Below are 19754 nucleotides of genomic sequence, written 5' to 3'. Positions count from 1 at the left end.
TCTTTCATGAGTTGTAAATCGTTCACTTTAATCTATGCAGTAGATTCAAATTAAGTAGTAAGTGTTCAATTTGAGTCCACATATTTCTTACTGTTAGTTTGTTCAGTTGATCCAGAAGGAACAACGGGAACGTCATCAATCAGAACATCGGCAACCTTTTTTAAGGTTAAGAAAAATCACTTTTTTCAAGCGTTTGAAGTGACTTCCCTCAAACTTGAACGGTTTGTCGCAGACAATAGTCACTAAATTACCAATAATTTCTTCGGTAGCCATAACAGTTTGTAAACGTCTTAAAATTGCTATTTTACAGTTTTGAAAAGATTCCCACTAAAGAAATTACCGGGTAGAGTCCCAAACTAGATCGCTCTCTTTATGACATTTTATGTTAAAGCCCAAAATTGTGCAAAGCATAAGGACAACCATGACACCTTTAGGATAAAATAGTTCAGTTCTATATTGTACAATTACTACTTGCATGATAGATAATTAATCTAAAAATATATCTTCTAATGACTCAAAGAATAGTCAGTGATGGTATAAATATCACCTATAATATCTAGTTAATATCAGTCACAATTTTTTGGTGAATGCTAATTGTATCAGGCACAAAGCAACCAGTTGAACATATAAGAACAGAAAAGAAAATATAAAGATGAAGGGGAGACAAGATAGAGGAACAAAAATTTTGAAAATTGAAAATCTGGATTGAAGAAAATGAGGTTGAAAGGCCTATATTTATAGGTGAAATTCGAGTCCCGAATGGGAGAAAAAAGAGGAACGGAATGGATTTAGCCCAGAACTTGGTCAGTAAGGCAATCATGGAAACGTGGAAGGCAAGACAATTGGTCAACAATTAGGGTTACCGTTAAGGGACAACAATTGGTCAACAATTAAAATGGAAAGCAAAGCAATTGGTCATCAATTAATTTTCATCATTTCAGATACCAAAAAAAATAATGAATTACCCAAGTCCAAGCCCCACCCGAACCGAGATAGCGGTCGTGTGTATGACGAATTCATGGTGGTGCGTCTTCGCCCATTCACAAAATTGTGTATCCTTTAGGACACATCCCAAGAGGTCAACCTATTAGATATAAACACTGCTAAAGTGTGATATTCCACCAATATGGAACTTTAATGAACTTTTTCAAAGTCACCTCTTCATACACTATCTCATACTTCATACAACATCACATCGCAATAGTTGATAATTTCTTACCAACGGAAAACTAACAATTTCTTTCAATTCCCAACTAATCCAACAAACTTTGTTAACAGCCCATATCGAACAATATGTGGCCAGAAAACCATCTCAAGATTGCAATGAATGCAAGTCAAATTTATGAGTGGATCGTAATGAAGGCAAGCTGAGATCTTAACGAAGAATGTGTAAGTTGGGTTAGTCTTAACTCATCCCTAAAAAATATGTTTATAAGATGATGATTGCTTAAGTTTTATAAACACAACACATTCATAGCTCTTAGTAATTTCGAACTAAATCCACCTCTTCAAATCAAACACAAAGAAGATTTTGGAGACTAAATGAAGGCAAGCCAAATGCCACAATTAGACAATTAGAGGCGGACTACAATGAGGTCAAAATTAAAACAACAGTCTACATTAAGTATAACAGAAATTACGATCTACATTTCACAGCATATACATCGAACATCCTAATTATTGGAATATCAATTGTGAGCATACATCAAGTAATTGAATCGTTATGTCTGTTGAGATAACTTGTTATTTGTGTTGCATACGTGAAAGGTTAAGAAAGGAGACGCTCTAATATTACTCACAACTGCATATTCATTCTTAATAAATCTGCTAACATACATAAAAAATTAATGTAAGTGGAAACAAACAAAAGATACATAAAACACAAAATGAATGTGTTATGTGTTCACAAATCTGCAGTTTCTCCTAACTTGTCCATTTATGAAGCTTTCTGAATTTGTGATATTTCCCATTTTGACCATTGAATCAGAGAATTGCTGGAAGAAAGCCAAAGGTTCTGCTGCGTACTTCTTGACAAGCTCTCTTGTTTCGATTCCGAACACACTCGAGTACATTTCTTGATCAGAGTTAAGAACTCCCTCGCCTTTTAACAGTAACTGGTAGAAAGAATTGTCGAAGAGATTTGGCGTAACGTAGTCCATTGCTGTTATGTTATTGTCTCCTCCTCCAATTGGTGGACAAATAGATTTAAGGTTGTTGAACTGATTGTCTGAGATTGGATTTTTCGCTGAAGTTGATTCGTAGTCTCCGTATATTCTTGATCGAAAATTCTGACACCTTGCCATACCAATGGTGTGTGATCCTGCATGGTTTGTGATCAGAAAAGAAAGGGTCTGCTAGATTTGGTTTTTAGAAAATGTTTTACAAGAATAAGAACATACCTACTAGGGCAACCATATCTGTAACTGATAGGCCTTGATAAAGAAACTTGGGAATGATAGAGACAAGGCTTTCATCTGAAGTTGGAAGATTGGTGTCAGTGAGTTCAAAACTTGCAGTCACAGAATCCTTTCTTCCAACAGGAACATCCCAGTATGGTCCGCCAACCTAAAAGAAATCAAAGGATAGAGAGAGATGTCATACTTCCAATAACTTATATAGGGCCGTCTTTCAGGACGTGTAAGACGGGTTATTGCACATATTCTAAAATTTGACACGGTCAAACTGGAGTTAAATAGGGCTCATAAAATATATATCACGCTTAAATCGTGGCAAAATAGGAACCCTATTTGTTTTTCCAGAGTAAAATTGTAGCTAACTTCTACAGGGTCTCGGAAAACTTAAGAGTTAAGACAGTCATGACTTGTATGAGAAAAGACAATTTGTAACACATTTTGTTTCTTTTACCAGAATCACAGCATCTCTAGCTGCGATTGTGAGAATATCAGCACATGAAACAATTCCAGGGCATTCAGATTCAACAAAGTTCTTGATTTGATCTATAATTCCAAAGCCTTTTAAAGAGTGGATGTTGGCATCTGCTTTCTTTTCACCTTTAAGCGTGATTGTATCATCGAGCAAGATCGATCCATCGCATCCCTGATTGAATAATATCACTTTTAATTAGTATGGATTTACTATATATTATACTAGTCTGATTCTAATAAAAACTACACTTTAAAACTTGAACAAAATCACAAATGAAAAGTTTGAGACCTGAACAAAGCAATCATGGAAGTGAAGCCGGAGAGTGGAAGCAGCGTTACGGGGATTCGAAAGAACTGAACATTCCATTTCCTTCCTAACAATATCAAACACAGTAGGACAAGTTGATGCATAGTAATCAAGTGTTAGTTGAGGCTCACTTGCACCAAGAAAGCCAAAGAAAAGAACAATGTGTAGTAAGAAGAAGAATTTCAAAAGAAAGGAAGGATTCATTGTTAGTTTACTATTAGAGCTTAGCTTGAGAAGAATGTAGGGTTGGAGAAATAGATAGGAATAAGAGAATATATATACATATAATAAGTTCTGTAGGTGTGTAGTGTTGTATGTACCTTGACCATTTCCATGCAATGGCTGTTTCAATGTTTCTTAAAGATGATTTTAAGAGTCAAGGGAAGATGCAACTAATATGGCCTAGTTGGTGAGTGTTCTTAAACTAAAAGTAACATCCTTAACACACACAAAGAAAGATTGAGGTGAGCTAAATAAAACTGAAAAAGTGATTAAAAGTTGTGTCACCAACATGTACAATCTTACTAATTAAATTAAAATATTTTTGAAGGCTAGTAAGCAGGACGGTCTCAATTTGGTCTCAATTTTTTGGAGGTTCTGTGTAAGTTAGTTATGGTTCAATCATGACAAAATAATTACAGATCCTATTTAACCCATTTTAATAGTAGCAAAGATTTATAAAATTCTATTTAATTACCGCTTAACCGTGAAAAAATTAAAATCTGTGCGGTAGTCCGTCTTGCACAACCTCAAAGACGACGCTTCTAGTAACCAAAACAAATTAACAAGCTAATTTTTATATGCATGTGTTTGTAGTCATCTTGCTGTCGTTTCTGAGACAGGTTTCAACATTTCAATAGTAAATAGGTTAGGTTTATGAGTACCACCTAGCATTACATCAGCTTAATTTAATTTATGAAATAGATATCAATCTAATTTGGCTTACCAGAAAGTCATCTTTCTTTAACAATATGATACATTTCCACATGTGAAATAGTAATTTTATATGAAGTCAATTTGATTGCATATGAACTTGATCAAATTCTTGCTGGTTTTACATAAGAAAGAAAAATTTGATACCATTGGTGTCATGGTTTTGAAGTGCACGATTAAGAGTAATTAATTATCTTTTATATCCATGCAAAAATCCACAAATTTCTCATCTATATTATTGACTATCTCTCATTTTAACCCCTTTTCTTCTTAATTCTGATCTCATATCTCACTCTAGATTATGTTGGAAGCAGATCAAAGCTAAAAGCTTAGTTATAAAAATGAAATTTTGGCTTACAATTAGTCCCAATTATGATTTTTCTTGAAATAATAACCATTGAAATATATTTTACTTAGATTTTGTATGGATTGATAGAATACGATAGTACGGAGTTATTATATATAGATAAAATATAATGATATTTTATTATTTGAATTATTTAAAATCGGATGAAACAAAATAAAATGGAGTTGTATGAGTTTCATTTCATCAATGACCATCATATTTTTTATGAAAAATTTGTCTTGTTTCGTCATAAAATTTCTAAATAATGAATTGGAATCTTCAATTTATAGTTGAGACTAGAGCTGTTAAAATGGACTACCCGGCTGTAAACGAGTCAGCCCTAGACTTTTTAGGGTTGGGCCAAAAAGACTCTGTGTAATATGGATTCGAGATTTACTACCCGAGTCCGGCCCTATATGGGTTTCGGGCTACCTGACCCTAAATGGGTTTTTTATTTAAAAAAATTAAAATAAAAACTCTATAATATTTATTATCAATAAAATTAAAAATTATGTTATTTTAAACATAATATATTATTTTTAAGTACTATATTATCCTTTATAAATAATGTATTTCTAAATACAATATATGTTTAAATTGTATAAAAAATACTTGAATATTTATTATAAGAGAAAAACTAATATAATACGATGAAAAAATGTTGATTATATTAATGTATAATATTTGAAAAAGAAAAATTGAATAGAATAGAGATAAAATTTAGTAAAGTGAGAAAAATCAATATGTTATTTTGGAGTAAAATAATATAAATATTAATATATTTGTTAAAATTTATAATTATGCGCCTAATGGGCTATCCACGGCCCATATGGGCTAGCCTTAATAGGCAGTGGACTTTTCAGAGCTGGGCTAAAAAGACCCTGAAAAATATGGACTATACTTTTAAGGTCCAAGCCCTATAATTTTTCGGGTCTGTCGGACCGACTCATATGGACTAGCCCATTTTAATAGCTCTAGGTGTTACCAAGGTATATTTGAATTAGAATGAAAATTTTGCAGCAGTACTTCATTCCAGTCCACTCATTGTAATCCACATGTAGAAGCTTGGTTTTCTATTAAGGGTCTATTTAAATAAACAGCTTATTTGCATCTTATATGCTTATCAAAATAAGTGTTTATGAATAAACTCACATGAGCTATTTTTAAAACTAAAGATAAAATAAATTTAAATTGTTTTTACATATGCTATAAAATGTTTTTATTAGCTATTTTGAAAGTTTATAAAAGAAATTTCAAAATAATTTATGAAAAATGTCATAAATTGTTTTGATAAGTCTCTCAAACAATGACATACATTAAATGCGTAATATTAGCTCAAGAGACAATAATATTAGCAAGTTCAAACTACGACAAAAATAAAAGAGGGACAAAAATAAAAAAGGGGTGCTATGCTTACACCCAACTTTGACACCGTAATGTTACACCGTATTCTATTATGTGAGTATGGTTTTCAAATTTTGTACAAGCACATGTTTCAAGATGCAAATAAAATATTAAAAAATTAAGAAACAAGGCACTTTATATGGTGTAGTGTAAAGTTTTGTGTAAGCTTAGCATTTCACAAAATAAAAACAATGCATCTGCAGCACATTCATTTCTTTGTTCCATGTCTTATAACATGCAATTATATTTTGAAACATTCATGTCATACTATCCCCAATTATAATTTTTTTTTAAATTCTAACTTGGGTTAAAAATTAGAAGATTAAATGTCTAAGATACACGGATTCTATGTCTTTCTATTGAAATGTGATATACATTCTTTAAAAAACATTGGACATGAAAAAATTAATGTGTCTCTGGAAAGTAAGTAAACTCTAACTATTAATTGTTCGGCTCAAGATTTGAATTCCTTTTTAGGTAGAACTCAAACCACTCGAGTCCAATCAGTTGTTCAGTTGAGCTACTGTAATTATATGGTTCCTGAAGTGTAGCATTGCTTGTCGAGCTTACACTAGATGGTTTCTTAATAATGATAAACACTACCAGTATCAAGTATCAAGAGACGCCATGAAAACATCTACAGCTTTAAAGACATCTTAAGCAGCCTCAAAAGAAAGGTGTAGTATGGTCGAAATAAGTTTTGATCTATGATGAGTCAAAACTTATTATGGTAAGAATTCTACACTGTCTTCCCAATTGCAGTGAGTGTGTGAGACTTATTATGGTAAGGACTCCACACTGCCCTCACAATTGCACAGTGGTCGCATGCCATAGTTACATTTTGTTCAATGTGACCCACAAACAACACTTGATGCAGAACATTGCCAACAATCACAATTACACTAGCATATTATCACACAATTCGGTTCACAAATTCAATCCTTCTTCATGCTCCATGAAGAAAACTAGTCATTTCAAGACCACAACACAAAACCGAGATGACATTCAACTCAAAAGAGCAGAAAGATCGGCTACAAGAAACCAAGAGAACATTCAACTCAAAAGAGCATAAAGAAGGCTACACAAGACCAAGATAACATCAATTCAAAAGAGCATAAAGATCGGCTACACAAAACCAAGAATACATTCAATAAAAAGAGAACAAAATCGGCGACACAAAACCTAGAGAACATTCGATTCAAAAGAGCATACGGATTGGCTAAATATAAACATTGCAAGCAATTGACCTAGCAAGACAAACATCATTTTCATATCCTCCGTAATCCCGCTAAATCAACATAAAATCTCATCTATCAAAACATTCCAATCATCCAGAATCACATTTTAAAGAGTCGCATTATCCATAAATCAAATATACAGATGAGATTGAAAAACATGATCCCTATTCCTCCCAAATTTCAAAGCCTCATCCCCATTCAAACCGAAATCAAATTCCGCCAAAGGCCGAATCAAATCCTTCAACAACAACACAACAGAAGAATCAAATTGAGGCCAAGAAACACACAAGCTAGCCCTAAGGTTCAGAATCTGGCACCTTCCAAGAATGGCGGCAGCAAGCCCGTCAACAACGCTACCAGACGGGTAATAGTCCAATCCACCCAACAATTTCTCCTCAACCGCCTTCTTCCTCTCAGCCGAGCTCTCCAGCTTGAACGCAACAGCTTCGTCAGACGAAAGTAACCCGCGGTGGTTCATCGGCTGGATAGAATCGAGTATAATAACAGAATCAGGACGGATCTGGTTATTTAAGAGAACCTCGGCGACGGCGTAAGCGCGGGTATCGGAGATCGGGGTACGGACAACGGCGAGGAGGATACTGGATGAGATGGAGTGGATGTCAATGGTGTTGTCGGGATGAGAGAGAGGGAGTTCTGGGAGGATGAGTGAGGCGGTTAGGGTTTGGGAGTTGAGGATGGATTGGAAGAGGGAGAGAGAAGGAGAAGAGATGGCGATGATGAGGAGGTTTGGTTTGAGGGGTTGTTGTGGTTGATGAGTGTGGGGGAAGAGGAGGAAGGGGGAAGGAAGAGGTTTGGATGGCGGTGTGAAATTGTTTAGGTCTTCTTCTAGGAGTCTTGATGGGGGTGCTGCTTCTGTTATCACGTCTTCCATTTTTGTTGTTTCCTTTGAATGTTCACTGTGGGTTGTTTGATTTGAAGTGTGGTGTTATGGCTGCTATGCACAAGCTGCGTGTAGCGGACTCCAGACCTAGAAGGAGGACTCCTCCATGAATGAGAAAAAATGTTTTTAAAGTATTTTATTTTTTTATTATTGCATTAACACAAATGCTTTTTTTTTTTTTAGTAATAGTTATTTGAGCGAATTTCAAAAATTCTATAAGAAATTATAAAGGTTTTTTTGTTTTAATTTTTCATTAAATTAAGCTATCAAATAGATTATGTGGCATTTATATGGGGTGATCGTATCCGAACCAATTCAAAAGGAAAATCGCAAACCGAAACAATCCAAACCGAAAACCGCAAAAATCGCGTTTGGTTTGGATGGTTTTGGATGATTTTTGGACCGAATCGCACGGTTCGGTTTGCGATTTTCATTTCACAAAACCGAACCAAACCGAACCGAACTGCATATTTAACTAAACTTTTGAATTTCTATAATTAATTTATTATATTTCCAATCCAATTGCAATACTGTACACTCACACTCACTTTTCCTTCATTCTTCCTTCCTATTCAACATTTTAACTTCATTCTCTGATTTCTCTCTCACACATTCTATAGAAGCATTTGGTGCAGTGTTTTAAAAACCGGACCGAACCGGCCGGTCGGACCGGAAACCGGCCAGGTAATCGGTCTGGTTCAATAGCTGGATCGGAAATGTCATTGAACCGGTGTGAACCGGTGTAAACCGCTAAAATCGAGAAAACCGGCGGTTTAAATGCATTTTTTTATTTTTTTTTAATTTTAAAAAATTAAAACAATGTCATTTTGACTATTTTAATTGAAAATTAAAATAAAAAATAAAAAATAAAAAAATAGTTGCAGATGCGGTTGATTTTGTTACCGATGATTTTGATATTGAAGAAGGAGATCCCAACATTGAAATAATTTTTCTTTTATTAAAATTAAATTTAGTAGACAATGAAATTATTTTGTTATAAATTATTCAATTAAATTATGTTGCGATTAAACTTTTATTTATATTTTATAATTATGTACTATTTGATTGTGTGTGATACCTATGTGTAAAATTTGAATTTAAATTATGAACTTGTAAATTTTTTTATAATATGATGTTTTCAAAAAAATTTAAGTAATAGTTATATTTTGTAGGGACTGAATCACCCGGTTCGACAAATTTTATACCTATATAATTTTGTTATAACGACCAGTCTATTCAATCGAGTGATACGGTTTAACCCGGTTTAGTCATGCGGTTCGACCAGTGACCAAGTGGTTCGACCAATAAACCAGTGACCCAGTACCCTCACCGGTTTGATGTCCGGTCCGGTTTTTAAAGCATTGATTTGGTGTATATGTAGTACTGATAATATTTAGTCCTGAAGTTGTAATGTTGTATTAATATTTAGAACTGAAGTTATCTGATACTTGTATATGTAGTATGTAGTTTATTAGTTAGTATGTAGTTTATTAGTTAGTATGTAGTTTATTAGTATGAAAAACTGTATATAGTATGTAGTATGAATAACTGAAGTTATATTAGTAATTTAGTATGTAGTATATGTAAAATACATAGTATTGTACTGTAAAATACATGATACACTTATATGGTAGTAATTTTGGTGTGAAATATATGTATGGAGGAATGAATTGTTTTGGTGTAATTAGTATGAAAAACTTCTTTTTAATGGTACTTTAATATATGTAATATATATATGGAAGAATGAATTATTTTCCTTTTTTTATTTCAATACATTTTTATTTTATGGTGTAAACCGCAACCCACCGAACCGATCCTAACCGCATTGGTTTGGTTTGGATGACTTTTTAAAAACTAACCGAACCAAACCGAATCACATGCATTTTTATCTCGCGGTTAGGATGAATTTTATGCTCAAAACCGAACCAAACCGCACCGCGAACACCCCTAATTTACATGTTGTATTATTTTGGCACTTTACAATTAAATAAAAAACGTGTGGATTTTCTCAGTTACCTTATGGAGTATCTGGAAAGGGAGAAATAATCAGGTTTGAAATCAAGTGGAAGACTCTCTGATGCTTATATGTCAGCGGGCAAATCACTTGTTGACAGATTGGAAAGAGGCCCAGCAGTATTGTCCCAGCAATGGGATTATTAATTCCCCGCCAGCTATTATCAGATGGGAAAAGCCGCAGAGGGGCAGATTTAAGTGCAATATTGATGTCGCTTTTTCTCATAATAAGGTTGATTTTGGTGCTTGCATAAGAGATGAAATGGGTAATTTCATTGTAGCCCGGACAAAATGGTTTTCACCTTGCACCGACGTTGTTATTGGAGAGGCTCTTGGCCTTCTGAAAGCTTTAAACTGGGTCCATGATATGGGGTACGACAATATGGATTTTGAATTAGATGCTAAGCGAGTTGTGGATAGTGTGACCATTCTGAGACCTAATGACTCGGATCTTGGAGCTATTACGGGAGAATGTAACCGGTTGATAGCTCTTTTCTTTAGGAACTCTCATGTTAAGTTCGTTAGAAGACAAGCTAATGAGGTTGCTCACGCTCTTGCACGGGTGGCTCCATTAATGGCTAGTTTTCATAATTTCTATGATATTCCAACATGTATTCGGAATATTATTATTAATGAAATGAGTTAATCTCTTCCCGTAAAAAAAACGTGTGGATTTGTTGATGATTAGTTGAAAAATATGGTAGATTAATGTAATTTAAATTTTTAAGAGATATTAAATTTTAATTTCAAAGTCACCAATGTCTTCGTCTTCGTTTTTCTCCTTCATTGTCGTGTTGTACTATAACATCAAATCTTCATATTTCGTTATTAGTGAAGCTTCAAACTTCAATTGTCCTTGTGTTTGTATCAGATTCAAGCCCTTTCATTTTTCTTTCGTTTGAAAAAGAAAATGGCAGCATGTTCCAACTCAAGCATGCGTCCAAATGGAATAATCACTCTTAAATGTGGATATGGGCTTTCGATGTGGTTGTAAGTCTTAAAGTCTAGTGCAAACCCAGAAAGAAAGTACTAAAAGATAGAGTATTTGAGGGTTAATTCTCTAATTGTTTCCATTACGTTTCTCTCCATTTTCTACATTGTTTTCCTCTCAATTTTGTGTAATTCAAATTTTTTATGCAGAAAGAAGACTGTGAATCGTTTCACTAGGATGTTGAACTATTTGTATAAATGAAAGAAAAACAATTACTCTAAAAGATGATGATTGATGCAATAGGTGCAATGTGGTGATAGATTACTTGAGGTCATTTGGAAAGGATTTAGAGAAAGAATTTGGAAAACAATTTGGGACTCGGTTGTTTTCAAAAGAGATTGTGCAGATGAAGAAGAAGGTCGAGAACATAACGAAGAAGATGAAGTTTCTCATAGTAGTAGTTATTTGTTCTTGGGTTTATTTTGTTATATTTTTACGTGTATGTAACAATAGATCTTGATGTTCAGTGCATTTTAATGTAACAATCTAATTTGATGCTTAATGTAACTTATTTTGAATGAGTGAAAACCAAGTATGACAGAAAATTGTGGCATTAGATATCATTGTTAGCACTGATGTAAGAAAGTTAATTTCCATCTTTAGTTTGTGAGAACAATTTTGGCAGGTTTTCTACAAAATTAACTCATCAAATTGCATCGCTAGTTTGACAGCAATATTTGATAGGATTGTTACTAAAGTTTGATAGTTTTTTTTTTTACATCAAGTGCATTATAAGCACATAAAATTTGCACTACATTAAGTTCCAAAGGTCTTGATCCAAGTTTGACATAAATTGTGACAAAGTTTGACATAAATTGTGACCAGATTTAATCCAAAGTTTGATTTTTTTTATACAAGTCTTAATCAATGTTTGACATAAATTTGATAGGTCTTATGTTAGGTGAGAATATGGACATAAATGGTATAGAAGGGGGTTGAATAGACATATCCCCAAAAAGACAAATTCAAAAATATTTTAGGTCCCATAAATAAAATCAAAGATTCTAAGATATGAGGAAGAAAAACACAACACTAACAAAGCTTGAAAGCGTCTCAATGAATTAGACCAACTAAATTATTACAAAATATCACTAAAGGCCGCTTTAGACAAAGTGATTTAAAATTACTTTACGTGGCTACTCATTCAATGTATAATTGGATTTATGATGATCCACTAAGATTGATGCATTACATACCTAAGCTTACACATTAAATGTCTATAAGTAAGGTCTAACCTAAATGACATACAAATGATGCAATAATGCACTAATGCAATAGCCATAGTAATAAACGTTGAAAAATTAAAGGATGTAAGGGAAGAAAAGATACAAAAAATGATATAGTGGTCCGTCCTCTCTTTGCCTACTCCACTCTTCAATGGTGTTAAATAACTATCAAGAAATAATCACGATCTTTCACTATTTTGATAAGTTTGATACAAGCATTTTGATTACAGCAAAATATCACGCGATAATTTCTTCTGTTGATGCAGACACTCAAACTGCTAACAAAAACAAGATCCTCAAAGTTCTTGATCCAATAACCTTGCTATACACAATAACCTGCTCCAAGTATTCGTGTGAGGAAATCCACCTGATCCCACCGATTTCTTGTCTGAGCGATTGCCATTAATTAAATGTTGATTGGACAACTCCAAAAAAATTCTATGAAAATTCTTTACACAACTTCACCAAAGCTGGACAACTTCTAACTCCGTCTTACGAACTGGTTGTACTCCACCTCACCAAAGTCTTCCATGGAGTATAGTGAAACTATCTTCTCGATATATATACCAATAAGAACCAAACTGCATTAAAAAAATGATACATGCACCTACTACAAATAGCAAACTTTACACAAAAACATTAGATATATACCTTAATGTAACACTAGTCTCCCTCAAACATTCAACCTTTAGAGATGAAGGTACACAACAACGGAAAATGACTAAGGTTGAAGATTGCCAAAAGAATCACACACGCACACACACACACACACACACACACACACACTTTAATTCACAAGGTGTTAGTCAAGGAATTAGAAGTATGTGAAAGAAGAACACACATATAGGTTCTCTCTAATATATGGATAAATGGGTATTGGATCTTGATGGATATCATGAGCTTGATCAAACATGAATCATTACAAGATTGATCAACTCACTCATTCTAGTTTCCCTCAAATAACAACAAATTACACAAGAATAATATGTAACAAAAAAATGAATCTAGCATAGATTAACACTCAAGAAGTTGGTCTTCAAAACAAGAGAAAGATTCAAATGTGCTAGAAATAGACACACTAGAGAAGATAAGACAATTTGACTTTTTGTCTCAATGGGATTTTCCCACAATGTTTCACACACCTTATTTTGGATCAAAGAAACAACCATTTAAATCTAAGGTGGAAAATTGAATGTTTGAAACTATGATTCGAGTCAAGAAAAATCATTATTCGAGTTATAAAATGTTGTAATTCGAGTCAGTTCAACTCATGATTCGAGTCAAATTTGGTTTGATTTTGAGTGCGTATGGAGATGCATCTCAAGACGCATGAAGGGCATTTTTGAGTTTTCATGGGTATGGTATGCTCATATAAGGGTGGAAAGAGAATTTTCCTCTTCAAAATTTAAAGGAATTGGACCTTTTACTATTAGATTTCGTACAACAAAACGAAATATAGAATTTTGATCTGAATCATGAGCAACTACAAACTCAGCTAAAGAATGAGAAAAAATGACCCTCCAATCCACATTAAGGTATATGTCTATCTTTTGGCAAATATGGACACTATACCGAGCACTCTCCCTCCATTTGAATAAGCCTTCCATGGAGCATATAGTTAGGCAATTTCTCATTGCACCCTTACGTGTGGTATGCTCATATAAGGGTGGAAAGAGAATTTCCCTCTTCAAATTTTAAAGGAATTGGACCTTTTACTATTAGATTTTGTACAGCTAAACTAAATAGAATTTTAATCTGAATCATGAGCTACTACAAACTCAACTAAAGCATGAGAAAAATGACCCTCTAGTCCACATCAAGGTATCTACCTATCTTTTGGCAAATATGGACACCATACCGAGCACTCTCCCTCCATTTGAATAAGCCTTCCATGGAGCATATAGTTAGGCAGTTTCTCATTGCACCCTTACACATTATGGCGCGCCTCTGAAAATCCCAAAATACCCTTGGGTGAATTTGAAAATACATCTCAAAACACACTAAATCTCATTTTTTGCCAAAATTTAATTTAGAGACACATCTCCGAATTAACCTAAAAAAGCGGAGATGTATCTCCGAATTTTTCTCACACAATTCATTTTGTTATTTTAACCTATTTACTAAGCATTTTCATTGAAATTGGCACCATTGTCAAGGACTCACTGTCGATTTTAACCAATATTAGAGTCATATGAATTGTATCCTAGTGATCTGACCCTTGTGATCCTGCATTTTTTTGCCTTTACGTGACCTAACGTAAAAAAAACTCAATTTTATGGAAAATCGACTCTGGATCAAAATTTTATCGTGTTAATTCATCCGAAAAAAATCAGGAATCAAAGACCCTTATTTGGGACAAAATACGGGACAACACCCTAAAAACCTTAAATCCCTTGTTTTTCTATTTTATTTGATTTATTTTCCGTTTTCATATTTTCTAAAAAATATCAGAAAAAATTTATAAACACTTAATTTGATTTCATTTGATTTTAGTTGTATTTTCAAATTTTATAATTTTATTTTGATTGTTTTTCTCGATAGAGAAATTGTTGGTATTTACATATTTATTCCATAGCTGCTACATGGCTACTAGGTGTGTCTATTCAGATACGTTTAATACTAAGTTTACATAGAAACACAAAAGGGAACTTCTCGGATATGCATATCCAGAAATATATTTATTTTTTTTGTAGAAAATATGGTTTATTCGGAGGTGTATATCCAAAAATACATTTTTTTTCGTTAAAAAAATAAGGTTTATTCGGAGATGCATATCCGAAATTATCTTTATTTTATAAAAAATAAGATTTGTTCAGATATGCATCTCCAAAATTAAATATTTTGTGAAAAAGTGGTGCGTTCGGAGATCTATATCTAAAAATAAGGGACATTTTTAAAAATTTCGCTATCAGAAATTATTTTTTTCGTAAAAAAAATAAGGTTTGTTTGGATATGCATCTCCAAAATTAAATATTTTGTAAAAAAATAATGCGTTCGGAAATCTATATCTAAAAATAGGGGACATTTTTAAAATTTCGCTAGAGACCTGGAAGAAGTAATAAAGGTGCAAATAAAATTTGTCAGTAGGAAAAAGTTTAGTTGTTGTTGATGTAATAATGAAATTTAGAATTGGTAATATGAGGCAGTTTTGCAAGGATCATGATGTATTTTAGCACTCGGCCCAACCGGTATTGAGGCCTAAGGCGGACTTTATAGTAAAGTTTTTTATAAAATTGATAATAAAAAAATTACAAAATTATTGTTTTTATTTAAAATAAATTTTATTACAATTGTAAAATATGAAATTATTTGTTAAATTATGATAATCAGCTTCATTCAATATTATAATAAAAGTTTTGTTATTATTATTATTTTTATTTTAAATATTTTAATTTTAATTTTTGTGTTAACATTATTTATAATAAATTAGTAAACTTTTTCCCAATACACATAAATATAAAAAAAAAATATTACTGAAACAATAAAATTAAAAAAATTAAAAATAAATAAACATTTTTTTTTGTAATGCTCCTTTCTTTGTCCAAAACAAAACAAATGAAAGCTTGGGATGGCACAAAATGAAAGCTTGGGAGTAATAACAATTGGCGAGGGTTATAATTATTAAGCAACCAGATAAATAATTAATGGTCTTTCAATTAGTATCACTTTATTGAAAAGGAGCAAACTAATAATGATGATTACGGCTAATGATTTAACAAACCAGAAATAATAATGCTAATTGAGTGCTAATTATTTTTCTTTAACAGCATATATCAATTATAATAGGTAAAATGAAATTAATTTTGGAGACCTTAGGCAAAGGCCTAGTTTGCCTGCCCTTTAGATCGGGCCTGTGGGGTATTAATAGCACAAACCTAGTTGAATTTCATGGGTTTGTGCCACATTGCTAGTTAGTTATTAGTTGCAACTCATTTTTCAATCCACCTCCACATTATGCTCTCTACCATTTTTTATCTCAAAGGACTAATAAGAAATTCAAATTATATCATTTGCATCAGATTGCAGCACAATACGATGTACATGTACTGCTAGCTCAATAGTCAACAAACCATTCATTCACATTGTTTGATTGATTGATAAAAAGAGATGCTCAGATTTTGGTCTGGATGAAAAAAGTTCATGATTGTATGAACAGTTTCTAGTTTATATATACTAATTTTCTAGTTTATGATGTAATGCTAGCTGATATAATCTGAACAAACTGTTTCTAGTTTATATACACTAATTTTTGCGATTTTTACACTGTGATCGCATAAAATGTAACAATACATGACATGCCAAAGCATGTGTAAGAAATTGTTACCATTTCACTCATTCTTCATGTTCATTTTCATCTTCAGAATCTGCATATTAAATCAAATGTGAGGGATCAATTATTAAAATCGGTATCATTTCCAATCAAAAAGTCGAAAAGAAAACAATATATGCAATAAGTATTTCAACTTACCAGATCGAATATCTTCACTAACTTTTCCCCTTGCTCGAATTTGACCAGCTAGCATCCGAAGCATCAGCACCCACCAATAAATATTAAGAATAAGCAAGCAGAGTAGAAGAGTATTGAATACATAATAATATATTGTACCATCCACCCAATGCTCTTTCAATTTCAAGGTGTTGACAACTTCATAGCTACAAGAAAGAAGAAAACAATTATATGCGAAAGTGGTAAACTTTAACAGATTGCAGAAAGAAAAGAAAAAGTATACTTGGAACAGATTTAACACAAACCATGTACTTCGAAGAACCCATAATGGGTAGTAAATACAACGCAAGATGGTGAAAGACAAAACAAAAAGAACAAAAGCAAAGCTAGCCGTTGTTTCAGCGCCGCTGTATTTTGACATTTTCCCGATCTCCAGAAACACATCTGTAGCATCATGAAGCGCTAAAACAACTGATCCAACTCGAACAAACCTGAGAGTGTATTGAACTAATCAGCTTAAAAAAATACACAGTGCAAAATGTGCTCATAAAAGCAATTTCTGTAGACACACTAACAATTTCCTTAAGGCCCTCTCTCACATGAACATTTTGATAGACTTCACTCTTTTGAAGGAGTTCAAAATGAATTACATTCAAAATGCAAAACAATACCTAAAAATGTAGGAAAGGACGATGAGACTGAGAGATGCAACATGATGTGTCATGGAAATCCCAAAGTCAGAGCGTCGTGTTTCCCAGAAAATTAAAGCAAGTATGGAGTAAGAATAAAATCCAGCACCATACATATACAGCCCCTTCAATTTCAATCTGAAATTCGTAAATGGTTACGTTCAATCGACCAACTAAAGTTCACTAAAATTGAAACTGAGAAACGAAACAAGAATCATAATCTTACTTAATCTTTTGATCGGGCCATATCTGATTCCCTGGCCCGATCCAAAAATATCTTGTATCAGTAAACCAAGGTTCATCATATGTTACAGACAAAGCAAAAATTTCTGCCGATAGAAAATAAACGCATTTCCACGCTGATTCCTTAAACTTGCTAATTTTCTTTCTCCTTTCATCTGTCTGAAAGTCAAGCACCTCATGTCCTTTTCCAAAAATCAATCGTATGGCCACTTTCTGCAAACTCCATTTACTTTAGATTGACTAAACACAATCAAAATAATATAGAAGAAAGTTGAAGTTTAGAATACCTGGAAAATGAACCTGTCAAGAAGGAAGCGAAGGGAAGGGAAGAAGAGAGCAAAGAAAGGAAGAAGGAAGAAATCAGAAACGGTAGGGTAAGACTGTTGTTGCCAGTCAACGAAAGTCAGTTGTTGAAACAAATCCATTGGCATCCCAAACAACAAAAAAGGCAACCCTTGTTACATAAGTAAATAATAAAGTACATACATAAGGTTGTCAGCTGCGTGTAGCACATGGTCTCCAATTAATTTCAATTACAAAAAGTCGTTTGTACTTTTCAACTTTTCACGTTTTTTCTTCTTTCCCTACAATTTTTCAACTTTCACATTGTTATTATATTTTTGGTTGACAATTCTAAATTAATAGAGTATGTAAAATTGTTTTTTTTTATAAAATCGAGTTTATAAGAATTAATTTATATTTAAATATATTTATATAAAATGAATTCAACGATAAATTTTAGAGTTAAAAGGCAGTGCACTAACAGTGTAAAATAGTTTTACATTGTCATTCAATAAAAAGTCATCAATCTGCCATGTCATTAATTTTTTTTTAAATAAAAGAATGTTTTAATTAGATGCATGCTGGTAATTAGGTGACAGTGTAAAAATATTTTACAATGTCTGCATGATCCCTTTTCTCTAAATTTTATTATAAAAATCATTCAAAATTAATTTTGGGAACATACATTACAAATTCTAGCAGCAAATAGAATAAATTCTAAAGGCATATAATTCTAATTTAGATAAACCAAATACTTTAAAAGTATTCAGAATTAATTTTTCACTTCTAAAATTATTCTGAATCTTCTAAAAAGTCAATCAAATCATACTATAAATCATATTATTTCAAAACAATTCATTCAATTTTAATTTTAATAATGTTATTCTAAGATATTTATATTGAATCTCACATTTATTTTATATATTAATATTTTATTTATATTAATTTTTTTATTTATAATATTAATTTAAATTATTTAAATTAAAATTAAGGTCAACATTATTATTATTATTATTTTTATCTTTTGTAATATAGGTTATTTTCAATGTAAAAAAAATTATGACTATATCGTTTTAGACTATATGATAATTTGACTACACAAAATTGCATATTTAGTATGTTTATTGATTTTTTATTTTTTTAATATCAGTCAAATTCACGTAAGTTTTTTATTTTTTATTATTTTAAATTTTACGTGATACGGTAAATTTGGTGACAGGATCTATAATCTTACCACTTGGCCAAATAATTTAATATGAATCTAAGTGCTTCCAAATATTATAAATTAGGGTTAATGAACTTTTTTGTCCCTCTAAATATTGCAGATTTTGTTTTTAGTCCTTCCAAAATTTTCCTTTAAGAAATGGTTCCTTTAAAAATTTTCGTTTAAACTATTGGTCCCTAACGTCAAATTTCGTAGCTAATCGGTGGCTAAAATCGTAGCTAATCTCTAGCAAATTTGACGTTAGGGACCAATAGTTTAGACAAAAAAATTTGAAGGGACGATTTCTTAAAGGAAAATTTTGAAGGGATTAAAAACGAAATATGCAATATTTAGAGGGACCAAAAAGTTCATTAACCCTATAAATTAGGGTTAAATAAGTTTTTGGTCCCTATAAAATTACCAAATTTCGTTTTAAGTCCCTCTAAAATTTTCCTTCAAATTTCAGTCCCTACAAAATATTCCGTCTAAAGAAATGGTCCCTGACGTTAAAAGCCACTAACGGCTGCTGATGTGTCAAGACAGGTGGAATTTTTTTAAACCAATTTTTAATTGTTATAATCCAGCGTGTTATTAAAGGGACAACACAGTGTCATTCCTTTGCAAATCCTTTGCCCTAATTCCTCT

General features: G+C 32.4%; 4 protein-coding genes across 5 annotated transcripts; 1 reads left to right on the top strand and 3 right to left on the bottom strand.

Moving 5' to 3' along the window:
• Positions 1-1739: 1739 nt before the first annotated feature.
• On the bottom strand, positions 1740-3504 carry LOC131617137 (peroxidase 11-like). Its single transcript, XM_058888498.1, has 4 exons — positions 3175-3504; positions 2866-3057; positions 2400-2565; positions 1740-2320 (listed from the first exon to the last, which is right to left on the bottom strand). Exons 1-4 carry the CDS (start codon positions 3394-3396, stop codon positions 1896-1898), a joined length of 1005 nt encoding a protein of 334 aa, XP_058744481.1. The 5' UTR covers positions 3397-3504; the 3' UTR covers positions 1740-1895.
• Positions 3505-7117: 3613 nt separating this feature from the next.
• LOC131617136 (uncharacterized) lies at positions 7118-8131 on the bottom strand. The gene has a single exon (XM_058888497.1). It carries the CDS (start codon positions 8003-8005, stop codon positions 7244-7246), a length of 762 nt encoding a protein of 253 aa, XP_058744480.1. The 5' UTR covers positions 8006-8131; the 3' UTR covers positions 7118-7243.
• Positions 8132-10091: 1960 nt separating this feature from the next.
• LOC131618937 (uncharacterized) lies at positions 10092-10673 on the top strand. Its single transcript, XM_058890086.1, has one exon. It carries the CDS (start codon positions 10092-10094, stop codon positions 10671-10673), a length of 582 nt encoding a protein of 193 aa, XP_058746069.1.
• Positions 10674-16372: 5699 nt separating this feature from the next.
• On the bottom strand, positions 16373-18078 carry LOC131617135 (ASC1-like protein). Of its 2 annotated transcripts, XM_058888496.1 has the most exons (7): positions 17911-18077; positions 17607-17836; positions 17363-17518; positions 16997-17182; positions 16851-16897; positions 16713-16760; positions 16373-16608 (listed from the first exon to the last, which is right to left on the bottom strand). In XM_058888496.1, exons 1-7 carry the CDS (start codon positions 18052-18054, stop codon positions 16577-16579), a joined length of 843 nt encoding a protein of 280 aa, XP_058744479.1. In that variant the 5' UTR covers positions 18055-18077; the 3' UTR covers positions 16373-16576. The 2 variants fall into 2 exon arrangements, with proteins under 2 accessions (XP_058744479.1, XP_058744478.1); XM_058888495.1 differs by having other exon boundaries at positions 16713-16897; positions 17911-18078.
• Between the last annotated feature and the right edge of the window lie 1676 nt (positions 18079-19754).

Source organism: Vicia villosa, linkage group LG7 (assembly GCF_029867415.1).
Source record: "Vicia villosa cultivar HV-30 ecotype Madison, WI linkage group LG7, Vvil1.0, whole genome shotgun sequence".
Lineage (NCBI taxonomy): Eukaryota > Viridiplantae > Streptophyta > Magnoliopsida > Fabales > Fabaceae > Vicia > Vicia villosa.
The sequence above is the reverse complement of the archived record's forward strand: the minus strand, read 5'-3'. Positions and strand labels throughout refer to the sequence as shown.